The 17401-nt window shown below is 48.6% G+C and overlaps 1 protein-coding gene across 11 annotated transcripts in view; it reads right to left on the reverse strand.

Annotated features, from left to right (window-relative positions):
• Positions 1 to 17401, reverse strand: part of MICAL2 (microtubule associated monooxygenase, calponin and LIM domain containing 2) — a 241555-nt gene that overhangs the window by 110675 nt on the left and 113479 nt on the right. For all 11 annotated transcript variants that reach the window (XM_010812544.4, XM_010812542.4, XM_010812543.4 and 8 more), the window contains exons 10-16: positions 16941 to 17056; positions 15986 to 16112; positions 14807 to 14897; positions 13652 to 13799; positions 12427 to 12626; positions 11809 to 11915; positions 1035 to 1103 (exon numbers count right to left, since the gene is read on the reverse strand). In XM_010812544.4, the coding sequence (XP_010810846.2) occupies positions 1035 to 1103; positions 11809 to 11915; positions 12427 to 12626; positions 13652 to 13799; positions 14807 to 14897; positions 15986 to 16112; positions 16941 to 17056 (858 nt within the window). The remainder of the gene's footprint in view (positions 1 to 1034; positions 1104 to 11808; positions 11916 to 12426; positions 12627 to 13651; positions 13800 to 14806; positions 14898 to 15985; positions 16113 to 16940; positions 17057 to 17401) is intronic.

Below are 17401 nucleotides of genomic sequence, written 5' to 3' on the forward strand. Positions count from 1 at the left end.
TTTCCTTCTCTAGGGGATCTTCCCAACCCAGGGATTGAACCCGGGTCTCCCGCACTACAGGCAGACTCTTTACCGTCTGACAAAGTAAAGGCTACTTTGGCTTTGACAAAGTAGCCTGTAACTTTCTTCTTTCACCAGAAGGTGGCACCTGTGGGTACTGGGACATTCGCCTTAAAGACTAATGGTACAGAAAACATAAAAAGTAGAAATGAGGACTGGGAGAATAGTGGGACTGCTGGTGCCTCTTTACTACTTACTATTAATAGTGATTATATCGTGATTAACCTAGGTGCCAGAGACCATGACTGGCATGGTATGTGCATGCATACCTGCTTACACATCCTCTTATTTAATCTTTAAGATTAAATTAAACCGAGGACATGGCAACCCACTCCAGTATTCTTGCCTGGAGAATCCTGTGGACGGAGGACCCTGGTGGGCTGCCATCTATGGGGTCGCATAGAGTTGGACATGACTGAAGCGACTTTGCATGCATGCAATCTTGACTCTGGCATGTAGAGAATCTCGTCATCTGTAGACTGAGAATCTTACTTCTTTTCCAACCTGGACTCCTTTAATTTCTTTTTCTTCTCTGATTGCCATGGCTAGGACTTCTAAAACTATGCTGAATAATCGTGGTGAGAGTGGGCACCTTTGCCTTGTTTCCTGATTTTAGAGGAAATGCTTTCAGTTTTTCACCATTGAGAATAGTGTTTGCTCTGGGTTTGTTGTATATGGCCGTTATTATGTTGAGAGATGTTCCTCCTATGCCTACTATTTAATCTTTGAAAATTCTGCAAAATGTCCTACATTTCAAATGCATCATCTGTGGCTCAGACATGAGCCACACTCTGGGAGAGTGACATAGCTAGTGACCAGACCCGACTGTTTTCCCATCAAGCTAAGCTTGGAACCCGGCAGTTCATGAGAGGAAAGCAAGAAGGGCAGGGCGACTGCCTCGGTCAGGCGCTGGGCTGTGGCCACCGGCTGTCAGGAAACAGGCCTCTGTGTAAACCGACAGTGAGCACACGAACCTCGTGCAGGTTGTTGAAGCCCTTCCGCCTCCGCTTGTTCATGTCATTCTCTTCGGTTCGACTGTCCACCTGTGATGGCCAAGAAAGCATGGTGAGCTCAGGGCTGGTCAAGGGCTGCGGTGCCAGCACTGGGGATGTGACCCTGCCCACAGCAGCTGCCAGCCCAGGGACAGACGGGTTGACATTACCCCGCACCGTGACAAATGCTCTCAGCTCTGCTCAGGCACAGCGGAGGGAGCCTCACTCCGTCTCTGGAGCCAGGGGTTCTGTCAGAAGAGGGTGGGAATACAGATCCCCAAATCATGCCGAAACATCCCAAAGCACAAAGAATCCCTGTGACACGGGCAGGGATTGTCTCCTTGTCAGTGACCTTGGACTCAGAGCCATCAGAGCCAGGCCTGCTGATGCTGCCCTGAGGATATCACCTCCTATGAAGAGGTGCCACTGGCTCCCCTCACAGGCATGGATTCTCAGGACTCAGATCAGCTGTCCAGGAAATTGATGGCAAATTACTTCTGCCATTCAGTCCCACTGCAGCTACTGGTAAATGATATTGTGTTAACTTCAAAGCAGCATCAGATATGGCATGAAAACTATGGTGACCATATAGCTCAGTTTTCCCAGGACATTTTGATGTATTGCTTTCCCCCCCAGGCATAATTAGAAATAATGCCCACTTTTTTTTTTAAGATTTTTTTTTTTTTTTTGGTTATGGACCATTTAAAAAGTCTTTATTGAATTCGTTACAATATTGCTTCTGTTCTATGCTTTGGTTTTTTTGGCTTCAAGGCATACGGGATCTTGGCTCCCCAAGCAGGGATCAAACCTGGCCCCCGGCACTAGAAGTCAAAGTCTTAACCATTGACCACGAGGGAAGTCCTTCATTCTCAAAAGTACCCTGGTTTAGACAACAAATTGCATGGCTGTCCTATTGATAACCCCTTACAGTTGACTCTCTGCTTCCCAGATCTGGACATTTAAATCCAGAGACCCCCTTCTACCTCAGCCCAATGCATGATGCCTGCAAGGGCCACCCAAGGGCACACCTGTGGTCTGGCTTTTCTACTTAAGGGGAGCAGTGGGATTGCACAAGTTGAGCTGATGCTATGAGCTGGGATGGGGCTGCAGGCTGGATTTAGTGCCTCCTTTCACCCCCAACCCTCTCCTTGCCACTGGGGTTAGACCTCCATCTGGGACCTTCCCCATACGGCCAGCCCACTGAGGACCATGGAGCCATCCCACTGACAAGGCCTCCCTCCCCATGGGAGACTCCGACCCCCTCAGCGGGGCCCTCACATAACAAAGTGTGAAAAGTGTGTTACCCCTGGACTGTAGCCCACCAGGCTCTTCTGTCCATGGGATTTCCCAGGCAAGAATACTGGAGTGGGTTGCCGTTTCCTTCTCCAGGGGATCTTCCTGACCCAGGGGTCAAACCCTCGTCTCTTACATCTCCTGCATTGGCAGGTGGATTCTTTATTGTCTGAGCCATCAGAGAAGGCCAGATTAAATCCCAGCCTCTGTTCACACTGGATGCAGCTGGAACGGCTGGCCTCTCCTTCCCCTCAAACCCAGGCTGCAGCCCAATCAGCACCACACGTCCTCACCTTGCCCCATCCCAGAGGACCCTTTACCTCCCGGACGTTGTAAATCAACAGGAATCATCAGAGCCCTCAGCACACAGTCCAGTCTGTGCCCACTTGCTCTCACAGGCAAGCACCCGCTCCCCCTGCTCTTACACTCCCCACCACCTCTGCCCCTCCTCCTATTTACCAGCAACTTAAAAACATTTTAAAACAAGATCAACCGCAGTTTAGTCATTGATATTTGTTAAAAAATGTGACCCTTCCCTTGCTCAGGCAGCACAAAACAACAGATCAAAGGGCCTCACCTTCCCTTCAACATTTCCCTCAGCTTCTAACAAATCATTTTTCTGTGAATGGAAATAATTTCAACCCAAATGTTTGGGCAAACACCAAGAGAAACAGATGACCTTATTTACAGCGTCGGGTTCTAGAGGCCTAGGCAGTTTAGGCGCCTGGCTCCGCAGCCTGTGAGTGCTGCACTGGCCCCGAGACAAGCCTGTGAAAGTACAGGGTGTCCTCCCCACAAGAACACTCCAGGCATCATCCTAGAGTTTTCTGCTGTTCTTCTTGTTTCCACCTTAAATGAGGACTTGGTTTTTCCCTCAAAGAGCAACATGTCTTACTCTCTGGGTGTGATTGGTCCAACAATCAGAGCCTGCTTGGATCCATACTCTACATCAGTGGCAGATGCACAGAAAACATTCCTGGGGGGAGTGTACCAGCAGCAGGACCTAAGAAGACCCCCAGATCCTTTGGGGGGAGACAGGAAGTGGGTGGGGGCAACATCAGTTCCTCTGATTCAGCCTGACCCACAGGACAATAAAATGCAGTCTATATGGAAAGGTTAGCCACACACAGACCCAAAGGGTCTCTGCTCTTCCATACGGATTTATCAGGAAAGCACTTACGCTCAACCAAGAGCTAAGTTAAAACACAAAGCTTGAGGAAACACAAACCTGGATTTTATCTAATTTTTCTTATCTGTACACCTCTATCTGGGAGCCAAAAAAATGCCTCCATATGCCCCTCCTTGAACTCTATTTTTCACCATAGAGAACTGGGGTACAAGGAGGAAGAAAGTGGTTATTGTGCCCAGAGGCAGCATGAGATTAAACAAATAACTCGCTTCCTTTTCCCATAAATTTCTCCTGTCCTTTCACCCTAAGACACCTTCTTATCATGATTTCCCAATGATTTGAAAGAGTCTCTACATCAAAAGACATTTATTAAACTACTTGGTGATCTCCATTTTAAAAAACATACATATATCTACCAAGCTTATCATTTATTTGATCAGCACAAAATATTCTTGGTCCCATACTACTTGACTTAAGTTGATTTTAGCCCCAAACAAACCAACTTTATATTTAGGTAGCTGATGAACCCAAACCCTGGAGAAATTCAGACCAAGGTCATAGAAAGAGACTGGTCATTGTATGCAGTGGCCTGACTGAGAGAACAGTGGCCACCATGATATTTAGAAAGATGGCCAGTGATACGGGCAAGAGAGCTCCTCCTTCTGTGGCAGAGCAGCAAGGAGCCATGGGTTCAAGTTCTGACGTGAATTACTTTCCAGCTAAGTGAGCTTAGGAAAATCACCCAACTTTTCTGACTTTAGTTTCCTCACCTCTAGGATCCTATACTGTCTCTGTCATAAATAAGCTATTGTAAGGACGAATACAATCATGTATATAAGACACTTCTTCTATGTAGTGCTCTATAAGTGTCAGACGTTTGAAGATAGGTCAGTGCTATTCATAGAATTAGAAAATCTGAATTCTAGTCTGGCCTTGACATTTACCCACCCATATGGCATCATGGTCAACAAAAGAGTCCGAAATGCAGTACTTGGATGCAGTCTCAAAAACGACAGAATGATCTCCGTTCGTTTCCAAGGCAAAACATTCAATATCACAGGAATCTAAGTCTATGCCCCAACCAGTAATGCTGAAGAAGCTGAAGTTGAACGGTTCTATGAAGACCTACAAGACCTTTTAGAACTAACACCCCCAAAAGATGTCCTTTTCATTATAGGGGACTGGAATGCAAAAGTAGGAAGTCAAGAAATGCCTGGAGTAACAGGCAAATTTGGCCTTGGAGTACGGAATGAAGCAGGGCAAAGACTAATAGAGTTTTGCCAAGAGAATGCACTGGTCATAGCAAACACCCTCTTCCAACAACACAAGAGAAAACTCTACACATGGACATCACCAGATGGTCAACACTGAAATCACATTGATTATATTCTTTGCAGCCAAAGATGGAAAAGCTCTATACAGTCAGCAAAAACAAGACCAGGAGCTGACTGTGCCTCAGATTATGAACTCCTTATTGCCAAATTCAGACTTAAATTGAAGAAAGTGGGGAAAACCACTAGATCATTCAGGTATGACCTAAATCAAATCCCTTATGATTATACAGTAGAAGTGAGAAACAGACTTAAGGGACTAGATCTGATAGACAGAGTATCTGATGAACTATGAACGGAGGTTTGTGACACTGTACAGGAGACAGGGATCAAGACCATCCCCATGGAAAAGAAATGCAAAAAAGCAAAATGGCGGTCTGAGGAGGCCTTACAAATAGCTGTGAAAAGAAGAGAAGTGAAAAGCAAAGGAGAAAAGGAAAGATATAAGCATCTGAATGCAGAGTTCCAAAGAATAGCAAGGGGAGATAAGAAAGCCTTCCTCAGTGATCAATGCAAAGAAATTGAGGAAAACAACAGAATGGGAAAGACTAGAGATCTCTTCAAGAAAATTAGAGATCCCAAGGGAACATTTCATGCAAAGACAGGCTCAATAAAGGACAGAAATGGTATGGACCTAACAGAAGCAGAAGATATTAAGAAGAGGTGGCAAGAATACACAGAACTGTACAAAAAAGAGCTTCACGACCCAGATAATCATGATGGTGTGATCACTGACCTAGAGCCAGACATCCTGGAATGTGAAGTCAAGTGGGCCTTAGAAAGCATCACTATGAACAAAGCTATTGGAGGTGATGGAATTCCAGTAGAGCTATTTCAAATCCTGGAAGATGATGCTGTGAAAGTGCTGCACTCAATATGTCAGCTAATTTGGAAAACTCAGCAATGGCCACAGGACTGGAAAAGGTCAGTTCTCATTCCAATCGCAAAGAAAGGCAATGCCAAAGAATGCTCAAACTACCGCACAATTGCACTCATCTCACACGCTATTAAAGTAATGCTCAAAATTCTCCAGGCCAGGCTTCAGCAATACGTGAACCATGAACTTCCAGCCGTTCAAGCTGGTTTTAGAAAAGGCAGAGGAACCAGTGATCAAATTGCCAACATCCGCTGGATCATGGAAAAAGCAAGAGAGTTCCAGAAAAACATCTATTTCTGCTTTATTGACTATGCCAAAGCCTTTGACTGTGTGGACCACAATAAACTGTGGAAAATTCTTCAAGAGATGGGAATACCAGACCACCTGACCTGCCTCTATATGCAGGTCAGGAAACAACAGTTAGAACTGGACATGGAACAACAGACTGGTTCCAAATAGGAAAAGGAGTATGTCAAGGCTGTATATTGTCACCCTGATTATTTAACTTATATGCAGAGTACATCATGAGAAACACTGGGCTAGAAGAAACACAAGCTGGAATCAAGATTGCTGGGAGAAATATTAATAACCTCAGATATGCAGATGACACCACCCTTATGGCAGAAAGTGAAGAGGAACTAAAAAGCCTCTTGATGAGAGGAGAGGAGAGTGAAAAAGTTGGCTTAAAGCTCAACATTCAGAAAACTAAGATCATGGCATCTGGTCCCATCACTTCATGGGAAATGGATGGGGAAACAGTGGAAACAGTGTCAGACTTTATTTTTGGGGGTTCCAAAATCACTGCAGATGGTGACTGCAGCCATGAAATTAAAAGACGCTTACTCCTTGGAAGGAAAGTTATGAACAACCTAGATAGCATATTGAAAAGCAGAGACATTACTTTGCCAACAAAGGTCCGTCTAGTCAAGGCTATGGTTTTTCCAGTGGTCATGTATGGATGTGAGAGTTGGACTGTGAAGAAAGCTGAGCGCCGAAGAACTGATGCTTTTGAACTGTGGTGTTGGAGAAGACTCTTGAGAGTCCCTTGGACTGCAAGGAGATCCAACCAGTCTATCCTAAAGGAGATCAGTCCTGGCTATTCATTGGAAGGACTGATGCTGAAGCTGAAACTCCAATACTTTGGCCACCTCATGCAAAGAGTTGACTCATTGGAAAAGACCCTGATGCTGGGAGGGATTGGGGGAAGAAGGAGAAGGGGATGACAGAGGATGAGATGGCTGGATGGCATCACCAACTCGATGCACATGAGTCTGAGTGAACACCGGGAGTTGGTGATGGACAGGGAGGCCTGGTGTGCTGCAATTCATGGGGTCACAAAGATTCGGACACGACTGAGCAACTGAACTGAACTGATGGCGTCACAGTATAACCTCCCTAAGACGAAGGTTCCCCATCTCTAAAGTTGGGATAAGAATATGTCCCTTGACTTCCTCAAACCTAACAAGAGCAAATGAGCTGTCTACAGCACTGCTTGTGCACTGTACGATGCTGGATTCGTCACGGTTACAGTATACAAGCCAGCGGTCAACCCAGCTAGTTCTACCCTTTTCAGAAAATGAGCATCGTTGCTTAGTCAGTACTCCTAAAGGACAGGTTGGGGACCATCATGTACAAAGCCCTTTGTACGTGCCAGAGAAGGAGATCAGATCTGCAGCTCACACTGGTTCAACACTTGTCTTCACAGCAATGCAATGTTTGTTACTATGTCACATTTTGCACCCAAGCAAAGAAACTTAGAGAGGTTCAAACATGTGCTGAATCACCAGCAGACCAAAATATGTAGTTGTCAGCCTGGCTTTAAAGTGCATCCTCATTCTATTAAGTCAGTGCCGAATGCCAGGCTATGGTAACACAGAGGACAGGAGTGATTACTGTCCACAGAGACCTGCAGACCACGGGTGCCCAGGGTGGTGTGCGGGTGACCACGCTGCTCAAGGCCTACACTGGCCAAGCAGGGCAGCATTAGGACCCAGGGCTCTTGACTCCCTAAGCCGTCTTCAAGTCTCTGAACCGAGAAGTGTGAAAAACCTAGTGGGAGTTTTGGCTGCTGGGTGGGTGGTTCTGTGAGCACAGCTGGAGAAGGGGAGTGAAAGGAACTTAGGAAGTTGCACTGGAAGGTCAGCTCCTTCTGGCAGGGACCTTGGCCCTCTTGTTCCTTGCTGTGCCCCAGCACAGCATAATGCCCCAGAACTTGGCATAAAATGGGGACTTAGTAAGTCTTGGTTGAATGAATGGGCGGATGGAGGAGGGACTTTCTTACATAATGGCCCCTGAATCTTTGGAAAGTGTCTGTGGAGGAGGGTCAAGGATAAGGGCCAAAAGGGCCCCTCCCACCCCGGGCTCAGACCAGACACTGATCTGAGTCATGCTTTGTGAACCCTACTCTACCAGGGACCAGCAGTAGAGGAGGACCCGGGTCAGAATCAGCCAGCAGACCAGGATAAATCCTGGGACCACTGACCTGGCTTCTAGGATGGGATTTCCAGGGACAAATGACAAGCTCTGTGTTGTTTTGTCCCTCAAGGAATGGGTTCAGAATGGGGAAAACAAAGACCAAACACCTTGACTATGTCTGTCGTATATACTGTGATTGAAGAGGCCATAAATCCAGGCATTACCTATGTGGGGTCAAATGAGAAAAGCATAGACATGTATATACACACGCCCACATGCACACACAGGATAGAGATCACATACGTGTGTTCAGATTTCACCTGTGAGTATGGTGACAAGTGTGTGTACATGCCCACATAGAACGACAGAGACCACATATGTGTGCACACATATGTGTGAGCATGGTGACAAGAGCTCTGGGTGTCCAGGAACTGTCCCACACCACTAGGCTGCTAGATGCTGATCGGGGCAGAGGCAGATCTGCAGAAGTAGACCAAGGGCCTTTTAGGAGAAAACAGAATCCCCTACTCTTCTCCTTCTCCCCAGGCATGGGCCATCCAGTCTTCAGAGATAACCAGCCCCAGCTGGTTACCACTCACCAGAGGTACAGCCTTCTTCTCATGGGAAGAGGAAATGGATGGGAAAGTCATTCTCTCTAAAATAAGTTCCTGGATGGAGCAAAAAGCCTTTGGTTTTGCCCAAAGTTGTTGTCTTTTGCTGGAATCTGGATATTATCAGGAAAACAAGATTAGGGAGGAAAGAAGACTTTAACACCAACATCAAAAACCAGGAGGGCGAGAGAGTGTTAGCCTGGCTCAGGAGAGAAACAGAGAGCCCACTTCAGATTAAGACACCACATGTGAACAAATGTGGGCAGCTCAATCCCTGAATCAAGATGCTCCTCTGAAGTTAGTAAGGAGCGAGGACACGCAGGGAGGGATGGGGAGGGGGAGGGGAATACAGATGCACCTATACATACAGATCGTGTGTTCGAGCCCTGGTGTAGAAAATCACGCAAGAACAGCCCAGCCTGCATCTCCAGTCCGTAGGACATATGTACCAGGGCACTGAAGACGGTGTGTTTAATTGCACTGACATCTGGGTGTAACTGTGGGGGAGCCCCACATGTATGTACAGTATTCAGTCTGCTGTGTGTGTCCAGCGGCAACCTGGAGTGGACTCAATACCCCTCGCTCATGAGACATGTTAAGACCAAAGAGCATTGCAAACAGATATCTCCAAGCCAAAAGAGGATCCAGACCTATGACACAAGATAAAAGGGGGAAAAGGTACTTTGCATGTGGCCTGACCATTCACTGGAGTTGAATGGCAGACAGTATATGCTGGGGTGTTTCAGTACCAGGGCAGAATGTGACTCAGTGGTCTTATAAACCCACCAACCCCCCTAGAGGAAGCATTCAATCAGTTTGAGGAGAAAGGGCGGGACAACAAATACCCACACCAGGCACTTACTTCAATGACCTGACCTCCCTACCTGTCTGAGGAGCAGGACAAACTTCAGATGTTAAATGGGGCCGTGGGAGGGAATCAGATGTGTGGATTTCAACTGCTCTCAAGATGCATGCACAGCCAAGGAGCACACCCTGGACATGGGCCAAAAGCAGCCAGGGCTGGGCCAGGCAGAGCCCACGCATCCCCACTGCATTTGCTCCCAGAGCCAGGGCAAAGTGGAGCAAGGCTCCAGCAAGCCCTCAGAGAGCCTGGCTGATGGCCGACTTTTGACCATTCCCACCTCCTGAGCCAGAGTTGGCCAGGCTGTTTCAATTCGGTCACTCTGTAAACAGAGGTGTGGTGAGTGAAAGGTTTAAACATTCCTCTCCAGTTCCCAGTTGTGTGCTAAGTGGTGGGAGAAATCGGGTGAACAGAGCAGAGTGGTAAGTGTCTGGCTCAGAGAGCTTCCTGAGAGACGGCACTGGCTTGTCTAGGATGGAGTAGCCCAAAGTGGGGGTCCTTGGTCATCAGAGGAAAAGTGGCTGGGCTGGGTTGGGACAAGCTGATGACTGGGCTCCAGAAAACATCTTTCACTCAGTGTGACATATGGTGGGTTACGGTGCCTCCCGCAGAGCCTCTGAGTGGGGTAGCTCGGGGAGCAGAGGGGGACGGAGCATTGGGGTACAGCTGCTCTGCCTACACCTGAGCTGACCCGCTAACCCTGCTTCCCCAGACTCCCAACTTGTCCCCACCTACAGACAGGGCCTGCAGAGGACTAAGTACCTGCTCCTGAAGTCAGCACAACCATTGCTACATTCCAGGGAGCACAGCCCGTAGTGGAGAAAGTGACCACTGATCACACAGCCCAGGGAAAGAGAGGCGGCCACACGGCCCGAGCTCCACCCTGGGCAGAGGGGCCGGCAGGACAAGGCATGACTGGTCAGCAGTTAAGAGCCTGTCGACGATCCAGAGACACGGAGACGAGTGTCGAGGCCTGCAGTCCTCTGCTGAGTGAGGGCGAGGGGGACGGTAAGCTTAGCATGCACCCTTACAGCCTAATGTCTCTGAGTCTACACATTTTATCTATAAAATGGGCACATCAATCAAAGCAACTTGTGTTATACCTTCCATGGATATGTAGCCATTCATATAAAATTATAATTTCTTGGACTCCCTGGTGGTACAGTGGAGAAGAGTCTGCCTACCAGTGTAGGAGACGCAGGTTCGATCCCTGGTCTGGGAAGATTCCACATGCTGCAGAGCAATGAAGCCTGCGCTCCGCAGCTACCGAGTCCTCATGATCTGGGGCCCACGCTCCGCAACAAGAGAAGCCCAAGTACCACGACAAAGAGCACCTCAGCCCCACTCTCCACACCTAGAGAAAGTCCACGTGTAGTAATGACGACACAGCACAACCAAAATAAAATAATTTTTTAAAAATTGTAATTTCTCACTAGGCCTGTGGGTTTCCAAACTATGTACCAAGGCATGCCCAAGGGACCAAAGTGAATTCACAGAGGAGCTGCAGGATATTTTAAATTTTCTAGGGAAGCATGGTGATGCTTGTCATATACCTTGCAAAACACCCCTACCAAGTTATTATATTTGGATGTAAATACTTAACAAATGAAACTTTTAGGTATTTCTTTTGATCTGGGAGCAGTGTGAAAAAAGTGACTAAGACATGAAAGGTGCCACTGAGTCAGGAAAGTTTGGGAACCTCTTTATTAGGCTCTGAACTCCTTAAAGGCGACGGCCCACTTATTAATCATCTCTGTATATCTGCTCCCCTCAAAAACTAACAAAACTTTCAGCTTTAAAGTTGGCATGAAGTAGGGCCCAATAGACATTTGTTGAATGAATGAATTTAAAACAAAAAAGAATGGAACAGAATGTGTAAATGTAGCCTCTTCATCCACCTCTGCTACTAAAGGGCCATCATGTTCCTGATCTAAACTGCTTAGCAAAGTGAGATATCATCTCCTCCTCCCTGCTTAGGAGGCAGAGCTAATTTGCTTTACTTTAAAAAATACTCACTGGCATGTCCTCTTCACTCTCTACCCTGCCCTTCCTATAACCACACTGAAGGCTTTGAAGCTGGCTAAATAGTGCAAGGGAAGTTGACTGAATCCTACTCATGTCTTCCATGAGTGTGCAATCTGTGTAATTTATCAGCACAGACCCAGCCCGTGGCATTTCCCTTCCCCTCACCCCATCCACGTGCAAAGAGAGATTAAACAACCCCAGACTGAAACTTACTCGCGGAGTCCTCTTCCTCGGAAACGTGAGGTTGAGATAGTGATGAGGAATGGATGACTTGGCCAAGCCGAGGTCGGCATTCTCTTCATAGTTTTTACGCCAAGAATCTGTTAGGAAATAAGACAGATTCGGATCCTGCCACTGCTCCCAGGGGGTGTCACTGAGACAAAGTCCCTCCAAAGTAACTCCCTCACCCCCAACTGAAGCTGCCAGGGCCTGTGTAGGGAGCTTGTGCCACTCTGTCAGTGAACTCCCAGTGACAAGGGCAGGTGCAGACCAGCGCCATGTGACACCTGCCACACAGGACCCACTTGTATACACAGAAAGTGTTAGTCACTCAGTTGTGTCCGACTCTTTGCGACCCCATGGACTCTAGCCTGCCAGGCTCCTCCCATTTGTGGTATTTCCCAGGCAAGAATACTGGAGTGGGTTGCCATTTCCTTCTCCTGGGGAATAGAACCCGGGCACAGGGTCCACCCCTATTTAGGCTCAAAAGCAAAGGGAGGGCAGGGGTCAGCCCCAGAACAGAGGCCACCAGTGTGAAGAGCAGCGAGATGTAGGTGCAGAGCAGAGATGGCTCAGGGGAAGGGAAAGCCTCGTCCGAAAGCAGGTCCTTACCCACAGGCCTCAGAGGGGTGCCCCGGAAGAGCTCGTAGAACTTGGAGAGGTACATGACCATACTGAGCTTGTCAGGCTCCTGGGCCGATGCCATCTCTTTGCCTGTGATCACTGGGGCGATGCCAAACTCACGCTCCGCCACGTCAAATGCCAGCTGGTTGTTCTCCACAGCGTGGTCTTCATTCAAAGAGTCAAAGTTGCTAGAGAATCAGAATGAAGTGAAGTTCAGGGAGAGGATGGAGAGGGATGAAGAGCTGAACAACCTCAGCCGTAAGGAGCACTGCAGGGGACACTGCTCCCGCTCGGATCCCTCCACCACCACCCCCAACCCCTTAGCGGGGCTCAGCCAGAAGAAGTAAACCCCGTTCTCACTCAGGGAGGGACCAAATTAGATCTGGGCCATGAGAATGTCACTGAGCTGAAAACATAAGAAAATGATTGGAAAATCTATGAGCTATTTTATTTTTAAGTAGTTCCCTTATATTCTTTTCCTTTTAATTACAAAACTAATACGAGCTTCTTGTAAATAAAAGAATCAAGTTATATAAAGTAACAAGCGAGAGCCCTGTCCCCTTCTTGAGGCAACTTCATTCTTAAAGGTACCAGTTGGGTACCTTTACTAGGTTGCCATCCAGCCTTCTGGACAAATTTGCTCATGGGTATGAGGTTACACTGCAGTTGATTTTAAAACAACAGAATAGACATATAGTGCTTTTGACATCATAAAGCATTTCCACAAACATAATCCAAACTTCCTAATGACCTTGCTATTATTCCCAATTTATAGATGAAGAAGCAAACTCAGAGAAGATAAGGGGCCTGCCCAACAGTATACAGCTAACAGATCTGGGTCTCAAATCTAATTCTTTTGGCTGTAAAACCTCAAACCGGTCCCCAGAATTAAGTCTTGCCTCTAAGTCCTCTCTTGAGGCTAGAACTTGAAGGTGCAAATGCTCAAATTTCCCCAAAGAAGAGAGTTTGGAATATAAGTGCAATCAATTCGTGAATCTGAGCCACTTTAGCTCCTCACAGATCAGACAAGCTGCAGGCAGAGTAACCAGTGTAAAGGGAAGAGAACAAACCGAAGAAAAAACTCAAATCCAAAGTATGCGAAGAGAATACTGAACCAAGGATTCTGCATGTAGAACAGCCCTGGTCTCCCTTGTCTCCAGGGTCCCCTTGAGAAGTGAGGAGCTTGCCAGGTCCAACGGGGCCCCAGACTCACATCAGGTCAGGCCGGAAGCGGTGGATGATGGCACACAGGGCCAGGCCACTCCGCCAGGACGTGGTCAGGTCGGTGACATTGACATGCTGGTAGCCCTCGGTCTGCTGCTGGCACCAGGTTAAGAGCTTGCTGGGCCTGACGTCTGACTCTGCAGCAGGAGGAGACAGATAGTGGTGAAATGCTTTGCAGAAATCTCAGCAGCTACCCTGGGGACCCCCTCCATCTGCCACCATGGGTGGGGACCCGGAGGAAAAGTATGGAAGTGAGGGGCTGTGGGCACGGGTACAGCCCTGAGGGGGTCCTATTGAGAGCATGCAGGATGCTGGGACAGGAAGCATGGTCTCTTGCAATAAAGAGTCCCTAAGACCCCTACTCTGTCCAGGTCCTGGTTAGAGGTCAGGAACATAGGGGTAAGGAAGACACGGACTCTGTCAATAGCACATTTATCCTGTGGGGAAGACAGACGCATTAGTGGGTGACAGTGATGGAGAAACCGTGCCAGGGGAGCAGGTTTGCTAGAGTCTGGCAGTGCCAGGGAATTCACCAAAGAGAGTCATGGAGGAGGTACATACGAACTGCTTCTAGAAGAGTGTCTAAGACAGAAGGAGGTCTCCAGGGAAGAGACAAGGACTGTGGCATGGCAAAGAATCTAGAAAAAGCTGCCATGTTATGTGAAATGGTTTATCAAAGGGCCAGCAGCAGTGGGGCGTGTGAATGTGGAGGGCAGAGAGGAGTGGCAGGCAGGACACAGGTCTGGGCAACTGGTGCCTCTTTGAGCAGGATGGTGACCTGAGCACAGCTGGATGGACCCTGAGAAGTTGGCCATTTAGCCCTCCTTTCCTTTTGCACTGAGCGCCGGCCTTGTGCCAGTGCTGTGCCAGGCCCCGGAGACCAGTAAAAGAGCGAAGCACGTGGAGCTGGTTATCTAACTGAGGAGTCAAGATTCCTCAGACTGGAAACAGGAGAAGAAAAGCAAGTCCAGGGAAGTCATTCCAGTTCACTTTAATGTACCAAGCACTTGCCTCTACTTCAACCCGTGATACTATGGTTGGTATTGTCCTGTCCTGGGTTTACAGGTGAAGAAACTGAAGGGCAGAGATGAGAGGCACCTGGCCAAGGTCACTGGATCATTGGGGTCCCAGGAGGCCCTCTTACCTCGCCTGGAGAGGCCGACGGATCTCCTCACTGAGCCCAGCCTCTCAAGAGGATACTGGTGCAGCTCCTTAGTAATGTACAAATGCTTCACCTAGGGGGAGAGGGAACACAGCAGTCTGCCAGTTCTTCCCCAAATCCCAGTCGCAGGGCCTCTGACTTTTCCTCTCTCACTGAAGGGCACGACCTTCGGCAAGGGAACCAGCAACCTAATACAGAGCTATGAATCTGTTATCCACCCAAATGTGGGGGAAGTCAAGAGTGAATATAGATAATTGGCTGATTTTTAAAATTCACACCATTTTTATGCTATTAACTGAAGAGGTCAGAGCTTGTGTGACTCTAAGTCAGAGAGAGAAAAAATAGACTCTAGAACCTCAGATGGAAAGGACTTGATATTTAATCAAGTAGATTATTCAAGAGAGCTATGCTCAGCAATGGGCTTCCCTGGTGACTCAGACAATTAAGGATCTGCCCACAGTTCAGGAGTGCATGTGCTAAGTTGCTTCAGTCATGTCAGACTCTTTGTGACCCCATGGACTGTAGCCCACCAGCCTCCTCTGTCCATGGGATTCTCCAGACAAGAATATTGGAGTGGGTTGCTGTGCCCTCTTCCAGGGGATATTCCCGACCCAGGGATCAAACACGCACCTCTCATTTGTGTCTCCTGAATCGGCAGGAGGGATCTTTAACACTAGTGCCACTTAGGAAGTCCAAATGCAGAGACTGGGGCTCAGTCCCTGGGTCAGGAAGATTCCCTGGAGAAGGGAATGGCTGCCCAATCCAGAAATGGCTACAATGGCCCAATCCAGAATTCTTGCCTGGATAATTCCACGGACAAAGGAGCCTGGCCGGCTACAGTCCATGGGGTCGCAAAGAGTTGGACATGAGTGAGTGACTAACACTTTTCACTCTTCATGCTCAGCAGTGCGTGTGCTCAGTGACTAGCAAACATGTAAATACGTGTACATATGTGGACACACACCTACATGTTCCAGTTCTTTCCTGTGGGCTAGAGATGCTGACTACCCTGTGGCTTTCCTAGAGAGAGGAACTGCCCCACCTTTAGGCCAAGAGGCATTGGTGACCTCGGTCCCAGGACTGTGCCAAGATTTTAGGTGACCACCCCTTCCTACCACTCAGAGCACAGTGACCCAGACAGGACTCCAGGCAAGGCCTTACCTGATTCGGCTTGATGTTGTTTGAGTTGAGGTTTGGGTACCGTGTCGCCGGGTCTAATGTGTACTGCTCAAAGTTCTTGTTGATGTTCTCTGGGGTCGTTTGAGGTAACAGTCGGTAAAGACTTTCTCTGGAGGGAGGCAGAGCTGGGGTCAAAGATTGCTCTTGCAACCTTGGGCCTTCGGTCCCACCCCTTCCCTCCACCACTCCCCGGCCCCCGCCCCGCTTCCCCTGTTCTCAAGAATTTCTTAGATGTGCTTGCATAACCCTTCCCAGCAACGCCTGGCCCTCCTGGTTCCTGAGATTTATAAAGCAAGGGAGAGTCAACAGGGTTGGGAGGAAGCAGGAGGGAGCCTGGGAGGTGGTGATGCTGGCCTCCTCCCCTGGGCAGAGGGCAGGGACTCAGCTGGCAGCCCAGCGACCTGTGGTTTTGCTATAACTGCCACTCAGCCTCCTGTGGCTGCTCCCTCATGACCACAGGTCTCCACACCCAAGACCAGCAGAGGCCTGTCCCCACCCTCCAGCCCTGACTTTTCCCAGTCCACCAGCTGTCACAGCCATGTGGCCCACAGCAGGGGTCTGGGAGGAGGCTCAGGATCTCAGCAGTGGAAGAGGCCTAGGAGGTCAGAGCACCCAACCCTCCACGGAGTGGGACTCAGTGCTGCAATGGAAGCTTCCCCTAGACCTCTTCTGGCTCCTCAGCAGTGCTGAGAACCCCAACTTTAGGGCTGCCCTGAAAGATGAAGATTTCTCTTTGGCATCCAAGACTTAAGAGCCTGGCCCCTAGGGAAGTAGATCATGACAGAGGTACGGGGATACTGAAGGTCAAATCGGCCACATGTGGGAAGGCAGAGAGAGCGGGGTAGGGGCTCCAGATTTCATCCAGCCTCATTCCCTCTCCTGCCTGAATTTTGACTCGGCCCTGCCTCCAGCTGAGGGTTCTGCTGTCAGTACTCACCTTTCAGCCAGAAGCTCCAGGGGAGAAGTGCCCTGGTCCCAGCTTTTCACCATCCATGCAGTGTCAAAGGCTGCCAGGAAGCCACGGGCACAGCCAGTGCCCATGGGCCAGAATGGCTACAAAAGACACATACAAAGTTCCAGTTGATTCCAGTGATTCCCAGCCTGCCATCCCATTCTATCCAGCACTTGGTGTTTGCCAGGCCCATGGAAGGCACTGGGAGGACAGAGAGGTGACAGGCACATCCCTGGGATTCACCACAAACACAAGTAACTGTAGCATACAGTCTATGCAAGGGTGCTATGACACGGGACAGCATAACTGCTGTGGGGGCTCAAAAAGGCAGAGGCAGATTCCCACCCACCCTGGGGGAGGGAGACAGAAATAATCAAAGAGTACTTCATAGAAGAGGTACGTTCATGCCGATTTTAAAGAATGGATAGGATTCTGATCTTGATCCA

Source organism: Bos taurus, chromosome 15 (assembly GCF_002263795.3).
Source record: "Bos taurus isolate L1 Dominette 01449 registration number 42190680 breed Hereford chromosome 15, ARS-UCD2.0, whole genome shotgun sequence".
Lineage (NCBI taxonomy): Eukaryota > Metazoa > Chordata > Mammalia > Artiodactyla > Bovidae > Bos > Bos taurus.